Source organism: Manis pentadactyla, chromosome 1 (assembly GCF_030020395.1).
Source record: "Manis pentadactyla isolate mManPen7 chromosome 1, mManPen7.hap1, whole genome shotgun sequence".
In the NCBI taxonomy this organism is placed as follows: domain Eukaryota; kingdom Metazoa; phylum Chordata; class Mammalia; order Pholidota; family Manidae; genus Manis; species Manis pentadactyla.
The window spans coordinates 46,051,355-46,067,924 of NC_080019.1; the positions used below are offsets into that span (position 1 = coordinate 46,051,355).

Consider the following 16,570-nt stretch of genomic DNA (forward strand, 5'->3'; position numbering starts at 1 on the left):
CTGTTTTTCAGACATCAGCAAGAGTGAGCTTGTTACAAACCATGCGAGAGACTGCAGTGTCCCTCCTCGGAGCCCTCTGGTCCTCTTTCCTTGAGTGCTATCGCAGCCATGTGCCGTGTGGGTGCTTGTGGCTGCCTCCCCAGGATGTGTGTGACCTCAGCCCTCACTGCTGTCCTGCTGTCTCTCCTTTCAGCATCCTGAGCTCCCCACAGCTGCAGAACCACCATGCCACGCTCCTGCCTCAACACCTGTGCTCTTGCCATTCCTTCTCCTGGCGGTGTTGTCCTCCCAGATGTTTGCATGTTCTCTCTGCTCAAATGGATCACTTCAGAGAGCCTTTTCCTGGCTTTGAGCAATATGAGATGGAGCCACCCAGTCTACAGTTTTCCTCGAATCCCTAACCTTGCCTTGTTTTCCTCTATAGAGTTCATCAGTTTCTTGACTTGTTTTATTTCTTTGTAATCTCTGTCCCCTTGAAGAACTATTAAAGCAGAAAACTTACCTGTCTTGTTCATAGCTGTGTGAGCATTGTTTAGAAGAGTTCCTGTCACACAGGAGAAGCTGTTCTTCATGCATGAACTGCATCAAGGCCAGTGGGACAAGAGGGAAGTGAGCCCAGAAGCGAGGCTGAAGTATCTGGCAGGGACATGGTCAGGAAGGGCTCCTTGGCCAAGCCGGATGTCTCTATCTTGATCCTGTGAACAAGGGGAAGTCATGAAGGCTTTTAAAGAAGGGTGTTGATGTCATCTGATATAAACGCTCAAAATATTACTCTGGGTTAAATGTGGGGAATAGATTGGAGAACTGTAAGAGACCATTCTGAGAATCTAAATAAGAGTAAATGAAATAGGAACAAAATTAGAAAGGAAAGGGTTGGGGGAGGGGAAGCAGAGTCCAGTGACCTCAAAGAGAGGTTGTAGTTGTGAAAATTTGTGCATAAGAGAGCTGGAAGGGAAGGAAAGTTGTGTTTGGGAGTTAAATTGGGTGCTGAGTTAGTGATTTTTGAGCTGCAGCAGCTCAGGATGTTAATGTCTAGAATATGACCACATGTGGAATTCTGTGATTAGGGTACCATTTTATGGGTCACAATTCTCATCATGGGTATAAAACACATTTGGATCAGTGAAGTACTATCATAACATTTGTACAATCTCAAATATTTTTTCTTAACAGAACTAATTTCTTATGCTTTAAAGAGATTAATTTTTTCACCTTTCTCTGTGCCTCTCAATTCTGTTGTTTTTGTTTGAAACATTGGAGGAGTGTTCTTTTGATTATTACCCTAATTTAGTTCTTCTGTGAGAGAATTATTGCTGATGTCATTCAAATCAGTGTATCCACTGATCACATTTGTTTATTTTTATTTGGCATATTGCCTTATTAGGTAACGTACTGCATTTTGTTTCTGCTTATGGATTATCTGGAGGTAGTACTCAGAGCTGGGCACTCTGCGCTCTTAAGTCATTCCAGACAGTGTAATACCTTTTAGGTAGGGTTATCTGTATTTTCGTGTAGTTATTAATAGAATGGTTTCTCTATCAGCCGGATCACTGTCACTTCTTGGTTCTTTGCATCTCGCTTCTGATGAGGGGATCTTAACATCATATCTAATACAATGAGAGATAGAAGAAATACCTTGTATGTACAATGCAGGGAAAGACCCCATATCAGGTCAGAATTATCAGGTAGTAAGTATACTTTAAACAGATTATTAAGATAGTTTTAGATAGTTTGTGTGTTTGAAATTGCTTTTTTCTTGAATGGGTTAACATCTTTTGTGCTGATAGCTTCACTGCCTTTCCTTCCACTTCATTTTAGGAAGAAGCAAAAAGGACCCCTGGAGAATGGGGCGCTGTTCCCTTGGCTGTGTACACAGTGCTAATAAGGTGCCTTCGGGAAAGGGTAAGGCTCCTTTGTTGTCGTCTGTAGACACCTGCAGTGGTAATAACCCTTCCGGCACTGTGTGAGGATTGTAGCCTAAAGCAGTGCAGGAGCTTGTCAACTGAGTATTGCTCCTGAATTTAAATAATCCCCACAAGCTACCATGAGTACGTGACTGTGACTTACAGTGGAGCAAGTGTAAAAATGAACTAGCTTTCTCATTCACTTTTTAAATGTCTTGCTTTTAAAAAGATGATGGTAATGTAAATAACACAAGCATCTTTTATAACATTCATAATCTCCCCCCACCCTGTTAAAACTATTGATATACTAGTTCAGTAAGCTAGGTGTATGCAGAGAATTTCCTGTGAACCTCTAAAGCCCCATGATTATCTTGTCAGCTTGCTGCTCTGTGGTTCAGGAACAAGGAAGCTTCCACTAGGAACCATTCATTTTAATATTAAGTAGTGTTAGGTGATGTGATTTTTTTCAGTTCATTCACATCCATGCCTATGCTACTGTTAATGGCTGAGTATCAGCCATCTGGCCAGCCAGCCGTCTTGTGTCTGTAGCTCCTATGTGTAGAGAATTTAGTAAAGGACTTAAAAGGGGTTGGCATTTTCCATTTGCTTTAAACAATTTGACATTATGTCACCCAAGGCAAAGCCATAGGCTAAAAACATTCCTTAAGGAATGAAAAAAATATGTCAAAATAAACATCTTCCTTTGAGTTCATTACTACCTGTATGGTAGTAAAAAAGTGATCCAAGTATGAAACGCCTGGCAGGGTTTTCCCCTGGTGATCGAGAAATGGAAGTTTGAACAATTCTTAGCCTGTAGGTGTAACTACATAGTCACTTGTTTTGGGATACGAATGAAGTCAGTAAATTTTACTTTATCAATAATATGAGAATTAAGTCATGTTTTTTTTTTAGATGCTCAATAATATTTATTGAATGGTTTGTTTTATAAGAATGGGATAAATATATAATTATTACATATGTGATTGTTATATATACTATCATTATTATGTGAATGCAAGGCATTTTTTTATAAATGCAAGGAATTATATTTCTACTCATAGTTTTAAAATATATATTTAAGTACATAAATGTATAATTAAATATGTATAGATATAATTGCCCCATGTTTCTCATCTGGCTGTTGTCACTCATTTTCTCTAGGTAATCACTCCATATAGATTTAATTAATGCTTATGATTGTTTGCTAATATCTCAGAGTTAGAAAGGTAACATAAATTTGACTACATTCCTAATTTACAGTCAAGATTTTTACTTTTTTTGCTACTATATATAAATAATAACTAACATCTATTGAGTATGTACCACATACAAAGCATTTTTTTTTTAGCATTTTACATGTATAAAGTCACCGAGTTAAGGTTATCCTCCCCATTGCAGGAAACTGAACAGGGTGGGTAAAATACTTGCTTAGGCCTACAGCTGTTAGGCAGCTAATGAATCAGTGCAGCTCCGAAGTCCCTCTCACTGAACTAGAGAATTAAGTCATGTTTATAGTCAAAAGACGTGTTTGAGTTTATCACTCAGGGCCTCAAGTTAGGCACACTTGGGAGCCCACAGGTAAAGGAGGTGAAATTGAAATTTACACTCACATATGGGTTCCACCTATTGAAGGAGATAAGGTAAAAATATAAAGTAGGAATGTCAAGTACATAAATGCAAAAGAACAAATTATAGGAACTCAAAGGAGAAAGGAGCCTTCTGGAAATTCTTTTAACAGTGTAAAAGACATTTTAGTAACTTTTTATTTTTAATTCTTAGATTAATATCTAATAGAAGGTTACTCTAGTCAGTGAGGTTGTATCTCTTATTATATATCTTCTCCCCACCCTCTTCTGTGTTTTTCAATTGTATACATGATATGAAGAATAATATTTGATATCCACATGTATTGTTATTAAATAATTACTTTCAATAATTGTAAAATAATGATTGTTGTATTTTAGTAACATACTTGCCATCTTTTGTCTTATTATGTATGGCAAGTCTTATGTTTCTTAAAAAAGGAGGAAAGTCTAGAACTCTATGGAAATTTTATGTCATATATTTGAAAAGCAGTTATGTATGTGCTTTGGCAGCATATACAGGTGTCCCTCCCTTTGTAAAAGTTTGTGTTATGCCACTTTGCCTTTTTTAAAATAATTGAAGTATAGTTGAAAACAATCTTATATTGATTTCAAGTATACAACACAGTGGTTCAACAGTTGCACACATTATTAAGTCCTCACCCCATAGTAACTGCTAGTCACTTCTTGGTGTCTGTGAGCCTACTGCTGTTTTTTGTTCCTTCTGTTTTGTTTTTAGGTTCCACAGATAAGTGAGACCGTATGGTGCTTGTCTTTCTCTATCTAGGCTTTTTTAACCGAGCATAATACCTTCTAGGTCTGTCCATGTCACAAATGGCAGGAATGCTTTCTTCTTTATGGCTGAATAATATTCCATTGTGTATATATACCACATCTTTTTTATCCATGCATCTATCATGGGACACTTTGTTTGCTTCCTGTCATGGTTGTTGTATGTAATATGGCAATAAACATAGGGGTGCATATATCTTTTCTAATCAGGGATTTTGCTTTCTCCACATAAATTCGTAGAAGTGGAATTACTGGGTTGTACTGCATTTCTATTTCCATGTTTTTTGAAGAAACTGCATACTGTTTTCCACAGCAGCTATACCAATTGACATTCCCACCAACAGTTTAGGAGGCTTCCCTTTCCTCCACATCCTCACCAACACTTGTTATTTCTTGTGTTTTGTATAGTGCCCATTCTAACTAGTGTGAAGTGATATCTTATTGTGTTTTGATTTTCATTTCCCTGATGATTAGCTGTGTGGAGCATCTTTTCATGTGCCTGTTGGCTGTCTGTATTTCTTCTCTGGAGAAATGTCTGTTCAGGTCCTCCACCCATATTTTAATCGGGTTATTTGTTTTTTTTTGGTGTTGAGGGAAATGAGTTCTTTATGTATTTTGGATGTTAACCCCTTATCAGATAAATCATTTATGAATATATTCTTCTATACTGTAGGTTGCCTTTTGGTTCTGCTGATGGTGTCCTTTGCTGCACAGAAGCTTTTTAGTTTGATGTAGTCCCATTTGTTCATTTTTGCTTTTGTTTCCCTTACCAGAGAGATATGTCCAGGAAAAAATTGCCCATGCTTATGTTCAAGAGATTTTTGCCTGTTTTTTTATAAGAGCTATATGTGTTCATGTCTTACATTTAGATTCTTTGATCTATTTAGATTTTACTTTTGTGTATGGAAGTAGACAGTAATCCACTTTCCTTCTCTTGCATGTAGCTGTCCAGTTTTCTCAACACCAGTTATTGAACAGGCATTCTTTTGCCTATTGTACATTCATGGCTCCTTTATTGTATATTAATTGACCATATGGTTGGGTTTATATCTGGGCTCTCTCTTCTGTTCCATTGATCTATGGGTCTGTTCTTGTGCTGGTACCATACTGTTTTGATTACTGTGACTTTGTAGTAGAGCTGGAAGTCAGGGAGCATAATCCCTTCAGGTTTGTTCTTCTTTCTCAGGATTGCTTTGGTTTGTTTGTGATCTTTTGTGGTTCCATATGAATTTTAGGATTATTTGCTCTAGTTCACTGAAAAATGCTGTTGGTACTTTGATATGGATTGAATTGAATTTATAAATTGCTTTGGATAGGATGGCCATTTTGAAAGTATTAATTCTTCTCTCCATTAGCATGGGATAGATTTCCATATATTTGTGTCTTTAATTTCTCTCATGAGTGTCTTAGTTTTCAGAGTATAGGTCTTTCACCTCCTCAGTTAGGTTTATTCCTAGGTATTTTATTCTTTTTGATGCAATTGTAAATGGAATTGTTTTCCTGATTTCTCTGTCTGCTAGCTCATTGTTAGTATATAGTAATGGAACAGATTTCTGTGCATTAATTTTGCATCCTGCAACTTTGCTGAATCCAGTTATTCTAGTAATTTATTAATTTATTTTTTATTTGAGTCCAGCCAATAATGGATACCATTGGTTGTGAGCTAACAGTGCATCAGTAAATACTGTTCTAAGTGCATTATAAACACTTTCTTATTTAATCCTCCCAATAGCCCCTGAGCTACTACTCTTATCAACATTATTATTTTTTTTATTAAGGTATCATTGATATACACTCTTATGAAGGATTCACAAGAAAAACAATGTGGTTATTACATTCACCCTTGCCATTGAGTCCCCTCTGTACCCCATTGCAGTCCCTGTACATCAGTATAGTAAGATACCACAGAGTCCCTGTTTGTCTTCTTTGAGCTACTAGTTCTAGTAATTTTTTGGTGGAGTCCTTAGGGTTTTCTGTATGTCATCTGCATAGTGACCATTTAACTTCTTCCCTACCAATTTGGATGCCTTTGATTTCTTTTTCTTGCCTGATTATCATGGCCAGAACTTCCAGAACTATGTTGAATAAAAGTGATGAGAGTGGACATCCTTGTCTTGATCCTGATTTTAGAGGAAGAACATTTAGCTTTTCTCTATTGAGTATGAAGTTAGCTGCAGGTTGTCGTATATGGCGTTTACTATGTTGAGCTACATTCCCTCTGCCCATTTTCTTGAGAGTTTTTAGTATGAATGGATGTTGAATTTCGTCAAATGCTTTTTCAGTGTGGCTCTGGGAGGAAGGAGCTTCTCTGCATGGAGCAAGTTCCTTATGAATCCAGTGAAATTGAAGGAAGACAAGAGAAAGGGAAAGTTGGGGGAAAATGTTTTATTGTTCTTGGCTCAGACTTGTTGCTCGGCTCTTTCTGCTCCCTTCTGTGTAGCTCCACTATCCAGCCTGCTGCATCCATCCCTCCTAAGGGAGTACATGCTTGCTTTCCCTGCCTGCCTCTTCTGGGAGGAACTCCAGTCCCTGGTGACTGATGGGCACCAGATCAGTTATGTACCAGGAACAGATGGGAGGAGAGAATGGCTGTTTTCTCTCCACCCCTCACCCTGGCTGTGGCTCTGCTGTGTCCCACTGATATGCACATAGGCTCTCATCTGCACACCACTCTCAAAACCAGGTGGGAAATCTGGATGAAAACTTCATTTACCACACAACCTATCCCTCTAGAATTCTTGCCTCACAACCTATGGACCCCCAGTCTTCCACAGTGGCCCCTGTGCAAGAAAGCTAAAGCATTGTAACAAGAGTAAGAACATACAATAATAAGAGCAATTATGAAAGAGATAGCAATAAAATTATGACAGCCCTCAAGCCTGAGGATCCAGGTGGGTCCAAAGTTCTACTCATATTAAGTCTGTAGCTCCCACATTCCATGGGAGGCCATCTGCTGAATAGCTAGGGAGTTCCAGACATACTCAGCAAGCAGCAGCTGTGCTAGGGGGCATGCCCAATCCACAGACTGTAGAAGACCTTAAGGGTGATCAGACACATGTTCAATGACACCAGCATAGCTAAGTGCTGTCCATTAGGTAGGATACATTCAAGAGAGTGATCCTGTCATAGGAATGTGGCAGGAAGGGGTCCCGTCCAGGTCTAGTATACCATACTTTTATCCCCCTCCCTGTGAGAGTTATGGATGGGTCAATATGTAGGGCTGTGGGAGGGGCATACACTGGCCATAATGATAGAACAAAACTTCCCTGTAAGGTGCTTTTACCTTCTGGCCATTTTGGGTATGTTATTGTGATCTTTCAGGCTCACTCTATGGTTACTCCAGGTACACACAGGAGGCCATCTTCCAGGACTTGTCCTCTAGGCACCAGAAGGGCTAGCCATCTCTGGTCTATGTGTCAAAATATCCAGAGCCACATCCACTCAATGGAGTCTCTCGGGTTTAGTGTTGTTGGTGCTGGCACCAAGATGTTGCTATGCTGGCCAAATCCTGCCTTCAATAAGTCCTCCTTGGTTTGCAAGCATAGTTGTATATGGAAGGCAACATTTTATGTTAGCATGTCCACAGGGTTTAGTGCCCCCTTCTAGGGCTTCTCATTCAAATGCCATATCAGTGTCCATAAGTGGACTGACCAGCTCTGTAGACTATTGGTGTCTGACTTAAGGCCAGATTTTAACAAGCCATTGTACCTCTCTTACCAGGCCTGCCTTGGTAGGCTTATATGGTACGTGAAACTTCCACCTTATTACTAATTGTTGCACTGATTCTTATAACACATGTTCAATAAAGTGAGTGCCTTGATCACCCTTGGTCACCTGTTGTCAGCCATAGGCTGCAAATAGATGCTCTAGGCCCCTTTTGGTCATTTTCTGATCTGCATGAAGCACAGGAAAAGCAACCAAGAGTCCAGTAGTTGTGACCACGCAAGTTATGGCATGATGATACCCTTCTGATAGGGAAAAGGCCCAATATAGTCTGTCTGCCACCTGACGAGAGTATTGGCCTCTTGGCTATTGTCCTATGTTGCTGCTGGACTTCGTGTAAGTCCCTCTAAGAGCACACAAGGTACTCCTTCCAGGCTCTGCTGACTTCTTCAAAGGTCAAAGGCAAGCCCCACCAACGGGCACAACCCACGTTTTCTTTTGTCCCATGTGCAACAAATGTTGATGTAACCATTGGGCCACATCAGAGGCAGGCTTTCCTTGTAGCCGATGCACCTGGGCCTGTGTGTCTGCTTCCATCATTCCCTGGGGATGCCAAAGGCAAATGGTCACACAATATACAGTAACAGTCTCAGTCTGACCAGAGGCCCATAGGTCTTGCCACAGCTCTTGCCCTCAGAGGATCCGGTGACCAACCATCCATTTGTCATGATACCACATTGGTAGCCACAGAGTCAAGCTCCAATAGATGGCCCAGCTCTCTGTGCAGACAACTAATGGGAAGGGCTCCTGGGTGATCACGAGCCATACTGCCCTCAAATCAGCCCATTGACTGCTCTTCCCCTCTCCATCCTTCATCCATATTGTCTCAGTCTTAGGATGGAAAACCATAGCCCTCCACTTCAGGGGCTGCCCACGACTGGGGCAATGCATGTGTATCATGCATACTCAGGTACAGTGGCTCTACCTTCCCAGTAAGGGTTCTCTGTTAGTAATGGCTCCAAAGCAAGTTCTTCTTGCTTTTTGCTTGTATATGTCACTGGCCCCAAAAAGTGTTGGAGTTCTCCACTTAAGGGGCTAGTGAGAGGGCACTACACTGCTGTAAATATGCACCCCTTTTGGCCAGTGTTGATGTCTGTGCCATGCCACTCCATGGCCTTTGGGTCCAGTCCTGTACCCAGCCCACGATGCGATAGGTGGTTGTTACCTTGGTTGGAGCTGTTCTGGTGATGGGTTCCATAGCCAGCAAGGCATGGTACACAGCACCCAGTTGCTTCTCTATCAAGGTGTACCTGACCTCTGCTCCTTTCTACTGTTGCCATCAGAATCCAATAGCTTGGCATGTCCATTCAAACCCCTGCCAAAGGCCCCATCCATAACCATCTTCGGCTACATGAACATCTAGCTCACAGGACCTTCATTGGTCCATTACCCTCAAGGCCTGCATGGCCTTGGCTGTTCTCTTAGCAGTGGTGAAGGGAGATGCACATGTTTCATCCCTGTCCCATGTGCTGCTCTTTTGTACCGGTCGATATAAGGGTCTCAGAATTTGTGCCAAGTGCAGGATAAACACTCTCCAGTAGTCTAAAAGACCCAAAAACTCTTGTAATACTGCCAGAGTTGTAGGGGTAGGGAAAGTCTGGACTTTATTTATGACTGCTTCTGGGATAAGTTTAGTCTTAGCCAACTAGACAAACCAGGCCCCTGAACTTTGGTGCTGTTCACAGCCTATCCTTTCTCCTGTAGATGTTGCAGCAGTCTAGGTGCTGCACCTTCTAGATCTGTAAGAATCGGATGTGAGCATGATACCATTAATATAATGGTGCAGCTGCACCATTGGCAGTTTCTCCCATGCTGCCAATCCTGGGCTGCACGTCCATGACAGATGGTGGGGCTGTGGAGGTGACTGTGGAATGAGAGTAAACATCCACTGCTGGCCTTCCCACGTGAAGGCAAATTGTTCCAGAGTTTCCTGTGCTATGTCAATAGAAAAGAAGGTATTAGCAAGGTAAACAATATAATGATATGTCCCTAGTTCATGACCGAGGGTGTCCATAAGGGCTACTATAGAGGGGACAGCAGCATGCAGAGGTGGTGTGACTTTATTCAATTTTTGGTAATCCACGGTCATATGCCAGGAGCCTTCTAGCTTTCTCACTGGCCACACCAGGGAATTAAAAGAACTGTGAGTGGGCTTTATGATGCCCACCTTCTCAAGCTCCTGGAGGGTTTCTCCAGTTTCTTTTTACCCCCAGCAATTTATATTGCTTAGCATTTGTCACCTGCCGAGGTACAGGCAGAACTTTAGGTGGGTGCTTAGCATGTCCCTTCAGCACTTCCTTTACCACATGTATCCTCAGTCTGAACACACGTGCAGTGGTTTGTAACAGCAGGCCCTGCAAGGATATCCACCCCCAAATGTATTCAACGATTGGGGAAATATACACAGTATACTCCTTTGGGGTAGATGTCCTATTCCCAGTGGGATCTGGGCTTTCTTCACTCTAATTGCCTTACTCCTCTAACTATCTGTCACAGTGGGGTGTCCCCGGAAACTGCTCCAGCTTGTCATAAATCAGAAAGCATTCAGCCGTGCTTCCACCAGTGCCAGGACAAATTGTATATTCACTGGGTGCCGGAGTCCTGCTGCAGCGGGTCCAGGGGTCCCTGAAGGATGAACGACATTGATGAGTGAGGACATAGACACTAGCAGATATGCTAAACTGGCCATCGATTGACAGAAACTTCAAGCATTATAAAGGGGATTGGTTACATAAAGTCATCATAAAATCATCATAAAGCATGCACTCATTCTGTTATCTTGGCTATAACAGCGCCTACCATAATCCGTATAGTAGTGGTTCATAAGGAGACTCCGCCAAGATGTTCGGCCTCTCCAAGCAAGGCTCCCACCTGCTCTCTTGATCCATACCTTATGATGGTCATCTCTTATTTCTCCTGGGGGACAAGTTGGCCTGGGAGTTGTACCCTGAATTCACCTGAACTTTCTTTTATTTCCCAACCCAGGGATAATAACCCACCAGCCTGGGAAGGAATGTGTAGGGTTTTATTTTCTTTTTAGATGAGGGGACTATCTTGACACAAGCTGGGTTTTTATGATTGCTCTACAGTTCCTAACAGTCCTTTCCCTGGGCACTTCCATCATTGGCTCATTCTGAGGCCCCCTCCTTAGGGATGGCCCCCGGGGGCATTTTCTGATTCATGGGGGCTGTTTGGACTAGGGGAATAGTCACATTAAGCAATAGAAGAGATATCAGTAGCCTCCCCTTTGGCAGCCCACTGTGTGGTATCCATCCATTATCCTCCTGGGCAGTGCCATCAGGCAGGTGGTGTAGGTTGGCTCCCAGCAACTGGGGAAGAATGATTGTTTTTTTTCTTATATTAATGTATCATTGACATACAATCTTATGAAGGTTATGCATGAGCAACATTGTGGCTACTACATTCACCCATATTATCAAGTTCCCCTGCACATCCCATTGCAGTCACTGTCCATGAGTGTGGTAAGATGCTATAGTCATTACTTCTCTTCTTTGTGGTACACTGCCTTCTCTGTGACCTCCCTACATTATATATGTTAATCATAATGCCCTTTAGTCCTCTTCTCCCTTCCTTCCCACCCACCCTCCCAAGCCCCTTTCCCTTTGTTAGCCTCTAGTCTCTTCTTGGAGTCTGTGAGTCTGCTGCTTTTCTGTTCCTTCAGTTTTCTTTTGTTGTTATACTCCACAAATGAGTGAAATAATTTGGTACTTGTCTTTCTCTGCCTGGCTTATTTCACTGAGCATAATACCCTCTAGCTCCATCCATGTTATTGTAAATGGTAGGATTTGTTTTCTTCTTATGGCTGAATAATATTCCACAGTGAATATGTACCACCTCTTCTTTATCTATTCATCTACTGATGGACACTTAGGTTGCTTCATATCTTAGCTATTGTAAATAGTGCTGCAGTAAACATTGGGATGCATATGTCTTTTTGAATCTGTGATCTTGTTTTCTTCAAGTAAATTCCTGGGAGAGGAATTACTGGGTCAAATAGTATTTCTATTTTTAATTTTTTGATAAATCTCCCTATTGCTTTCCATAATGGTTCAACTAATTTACATTCCCACCAACAGTGTAGGAGGGTTCCCCTTTCTCTGCATCCTCGCCAGCATTTATTGTTCCTTGTCTTTTGGATGTTGGCCATCCTAACTGGTGTGAGGTGATATCTCATTGTGGTTTTAATTTGCATTTTCATGATAATTATGTGCCTGTTGGCCTTCTGAATTTCTTCTTTGGAGAAGTGTCTGTTCAGATCCTCTGCCCATTCTTTTAATTGGGTTATTTGCTTTTTGTTGTTAAGGCATGTGAGTTCTTTACATATTTTGGATGTTAACCCCTTGTTGAATATGTCATTTACGAATATATTTTCCCATACTGTTGGATTCCTTTTTGTTCTGCTGATGGTCTCCTTTGTCGTACATAAGATTTTTAGTTTGATGTAGTCCCATTTGTTCATTTTTGCTTTTGTTTTCCTTGCCCTAGGAGATGTGTTCAGGAAAAAGTTGCTTGTGTTTATATTCAAGAGATTTTTGCCTATGTTTTCTTCTAAGAGTTTTATGGTTTCATGACTTACATTCAGGTCTTTGATCCATTTCGAGTTTGCTTTTGTATATGGAGTTAGATAATCCAGTTTCATTCTCTTGCATGTAGCTGTCCAGTTTTGCCAACACCAGTTGTTGAAGAGGCTGTCATTTCCCCATTGTATGTCCATAGGTCCTTTATCGTATATTAATTGACCATGTATGGTTGGGTTTATATCTGGGCTCTCTATTCTGTTCCACTGGTCTGTGGGTCTGTTCTTGTGCCAGTACCAAATTGTCTTGATTACTGTGGCTTTGTAGTAGAGCTTGAAGTTGGGGAGCATAATCCCCCCAGCTTTATTCTTCCATCTCAGGATTGCTTTGTCTATTTGGGGTCTTTTGTGGTTCCATCTGAAGTTTAGAACGATTTGCTCTAGTACATTGAAGAATGCTGTTGGTGGATTGACTTTTTAATTATACCATTTTATCTCCTTTATTGGTTTTATATATATATATTTTTACAGTATGCATCTCTAAGTTATCACCAGTGATCTTTGAAGTAATAATATACAGATTCTTATATAAGAACCTTATGCCGGAACATACTATATGTAATGGTATACAAATTGATATATACTATATAAGACCCCTATATAATGTAAGAAGTTTCCACTCTAATACATCCAGTACTCCCCTTCTGTCCTTTCTATTGTTGATCATTTCACTTCTACATGTTTTGTAATTGCAGGGATATAATTAACAAATAAAATGGTAAGATATCTAAAGTGTACAAAGTGTGATTTGATATGTGTATTTATTATGAAAGGATTCCTCCATTGGGTTAATGATCATGTCAATCACCTACATATTTAGATCCTCCCTTCCTTTTTAGGTGAGACATTTAAATTTGACTCTTTTAGCAAATTTTAATTATACAATATAGTATGATCAACTGTAGTCATTTTTACATTAGAGCCTCAGACCTTATTCATCTTAAAGATGAAAGTTTTTATCCTTTTATGAGTCTTAACCTTTTTTTCCCACTTTTACCTTTGTTTCTGAAAGGTGTTATCATTGGTTATAAATTTATAAGCTGACAGTTGTCTTTTTGCTTTTCCTTTTGCTACTTTAAATATATTGCTCCACTGTCTTCTGGTTTGTATTGTTTCTGGTGTGAAATCTCTGTCATCCTTATCTTTGTTCCTCTCTACATAATGTTTTTTTTTTCCTCTACCTACTTTAAAAGATTTCTTTTTATTCCTGGTTTTTAGCAGTTTGATTATGATGTGTCTTGGTGTGATTTTTCTTTGTTGATTCTACTAAAGGTTTATTGAGCTTCTTTTTTTAAATTAAAAATTTTTTTTTATTTTGGTATCGTTAATGTGCAATTACTTGAACATTATGGTGACTAGACTCCCCCTATTATCAAGTCCCCCACACATACCCCATTACAGTCACTGTCCATCAGTGTAATAAGATGCTATAGAATCTTTGCTTGTCTTCTCTGTGTTATTCTGCCTTTTCCATGTCCCCCCTGCTACATTATGTGTGCTAATCATAATATAAAAAATTTTCAGCCAGCATTTCTTCAAACAAATATTCCTCCCCTCCCCACTGAATTCATTGCACGTTCATTGGATTGTTTGAAGGTGTCCTACAGTTCACTGATGCCCTGTGCAATTTTTTTCAAGCTTATTTCTGTCTGTGTTTATTTTAGATAGTTTTTTTATTGCGAATTGTTGTGTCTTCAGATTCACTAGTCATTGAGTCTATAAAATCTAATCTGTTTATCCAATTCAGTGTATTTTTTGTATAAAACATAGTAATCTCTAGTGTTTCAATTTGGGTCATTTTTATATCTTTGGTTTCTCTCATCACACTGATGCTTTCTTCATCCTTCTTTAGTATATAGACTATATTTGTAATAGCCATTTTGATATATATTTCTTCTAATTTCTGTTGTTTGTGTCTTTTCTATTGATTGTATTTTCCTCTAATGAGTCAGCCTTTCCTGTTTCCTTGCATGTGTGGTAATATTAAATTGGCTCTCAGACATTGTGATTTTTATACGGTTGGATGATGGGGTATTTTTATTCTTTAAAGTACTTTTGTGCTTTTTCTTGTACTCATTTAAGCTACTTGGAAATAGTTTGATTCTTTTTGAGGCTTGCTTTCAAACATTGCTAGGACAATCCAGAACAGCCTTAATTTGGCCACAACTTAGTCAATACCTTTCTTAGAATTTTGCCTCATATTTAGGTAGTCTTTGGCTGATTGGTGCAGTAATTATTCCCAGCCTTATGTGACTTAGGAGGACTGTTCTGCTTTCTCCTTATGATTTTAAAATTACCTTCTGATTTTTATATTATTCTTATAATGTGTATTTTGTAGATTATTTCAGCTTTTTTATCTTTATCAAAATATATTAAATCTATGTTATGCTAGGTTTCATGAACAACTAAATGATTATTTTAAATAGTTTCCTAACAGCCTAAAAGAATAATCACACTTCCTAAAATATGTAACACATCCAGGAGCAGGTAATGTATGCCTGGTGTCAGGCCTTTATTTGTAATAGTTATGAAGAAATTACATACATACATATTTCTCATACTAACATCCTTTTACTCTTTTCCCTGTTCTCATTCTCTAGGAAGATCATGTTGTGAATCACATGGCAGCACAGATTATTGAAAATGTCTGTACTACCTATTCTGCTGAGGCCCAGGGTTTTATCACTGGAGAAATTGGACCTGTGTTATGGTATCTATTCAGACATTCCACTGTTGATTCTCTTAGGATAACAGCAATATCGGTAAGATGGAGCATCTTTTGGGGATTTGTCTGGGTATATTTAAACACCATGTTTGAAGAACTGTGCTAGAAATAGAGTACATTTAATTAGATAGGTAGGAAACAGAAATCTCAGAATAACTGTTGGTGAGAACAGTAACTTGATTTTCCCCTAAAGGAGCATTTCAAAACTAAGGCTGGAAAATTTTGGGACTGTCAGAAAATTCCAGCAGAACCTTGTGGGACCATCATGTTATGGTTTCAAGAACTATTGGGAACCTGTGCTGGTGGGAAACTGGTCATGGGAAGAGCATAGGACTTGACATGGTTTACTTTGAGTATTCCTTGACATTTCCTATTAGCTTCCTCTTTCAGATTTTATGTTAAATGATTTTTATCATGAGTTAATTATGAAATCATTTTATGTTCAGGCCCCTGTGGTTTTGCAGTTTTTGTATTTAGATTTGGCTATATACTATGTTGCTCATCTCATTCTAATTTCTTAGTGTAAAGGCTAATTATATATGAAGATGTGTTAACATAGTTGTATCATTATAATAGTCTGGTGAAAAAATATAACTGTTTCTCATATGACTGACTTCAATGTGCTTTCCGAGCCCCAGTCTCACGTGGACTCTCAGCGTGTATGGCGTCCTCACTGTGTCTCCCCTCATTCTTGTAGTTTTCCCTGTGGCCGTCTCATAAGGCTCATCCTCTTCCCTTCAGCCTCCAGCCCCACATTTTCTTCCTGCATCCTCTAAATGACTTCCCCATACTTCCCAGAGAAAAATTAAGACATCCAGTGGGAATTATTCCAGTTTTCATTTGCCATGTTATAGGCCTGGATCACAGGGATAGCAACACAGCTGCAGAGAGAAGGAAACAGATCTGAGAGATATTTATGAATTAGACTCACAGGCCAGGTAAACTAGCTGGGTGTTAACAGTGAAGGGGAAGGAGTTAAGGGAAGGGAAAGTATAAAAATGACACCTAGCCCTTCACTGTCCTTAATCCATCTTCTCTCATCTTCCCCTCCCAGAGCCAGTGTGTCTGAGCCTGAGGACAGGGGACGCGAGGGGAAAGGGAGCACTGAGCACAGGTGGCCACGGGGCAGAGGCTGGTGGCAAGGGAGGCAGAGGATGGCACAGAGGAGGTGACCAGAGTGCATGGACTAAATAAATGAACTGATAGAACAAATCAGTAAATACATTAAGAGTAATGAGAACCAGGT

General features: G+C 39.9%; 1 protein-coding gene across 12 annotated transcripts in view; it reads left to right on the plus strand.

The window, feature by feature from the left end:
* The window catches only part of ULK4 (unc-51 like kinase 4), a 724,727-nt gene that overhangs the window by 149,990 nt on the left and 558,167 nt on the right, over positions 1–16,570 (plus strand). For all 12 annotated transcript variants that reach the window (XR_008996028.1, XR_008996026.1, XM_057497578.1 and 9 more), the window contains 2 exons: positions 1,819–1,902; positions 15,200–15,361. Coding sequence is in view for 10 of the 12 variants with exons in the window: in XM_057497578.1 (XP_057353561.1) it covers positions 1,819–1,902; positions 15,200–15,361 (246 nt within the window). In the remaining 2 variants the exon portion in view is untranslated. The remainder of the gene's footprint in view (positions 1–1,818; positions 1,903–15,199; positions 15,362–16,570) is intronic.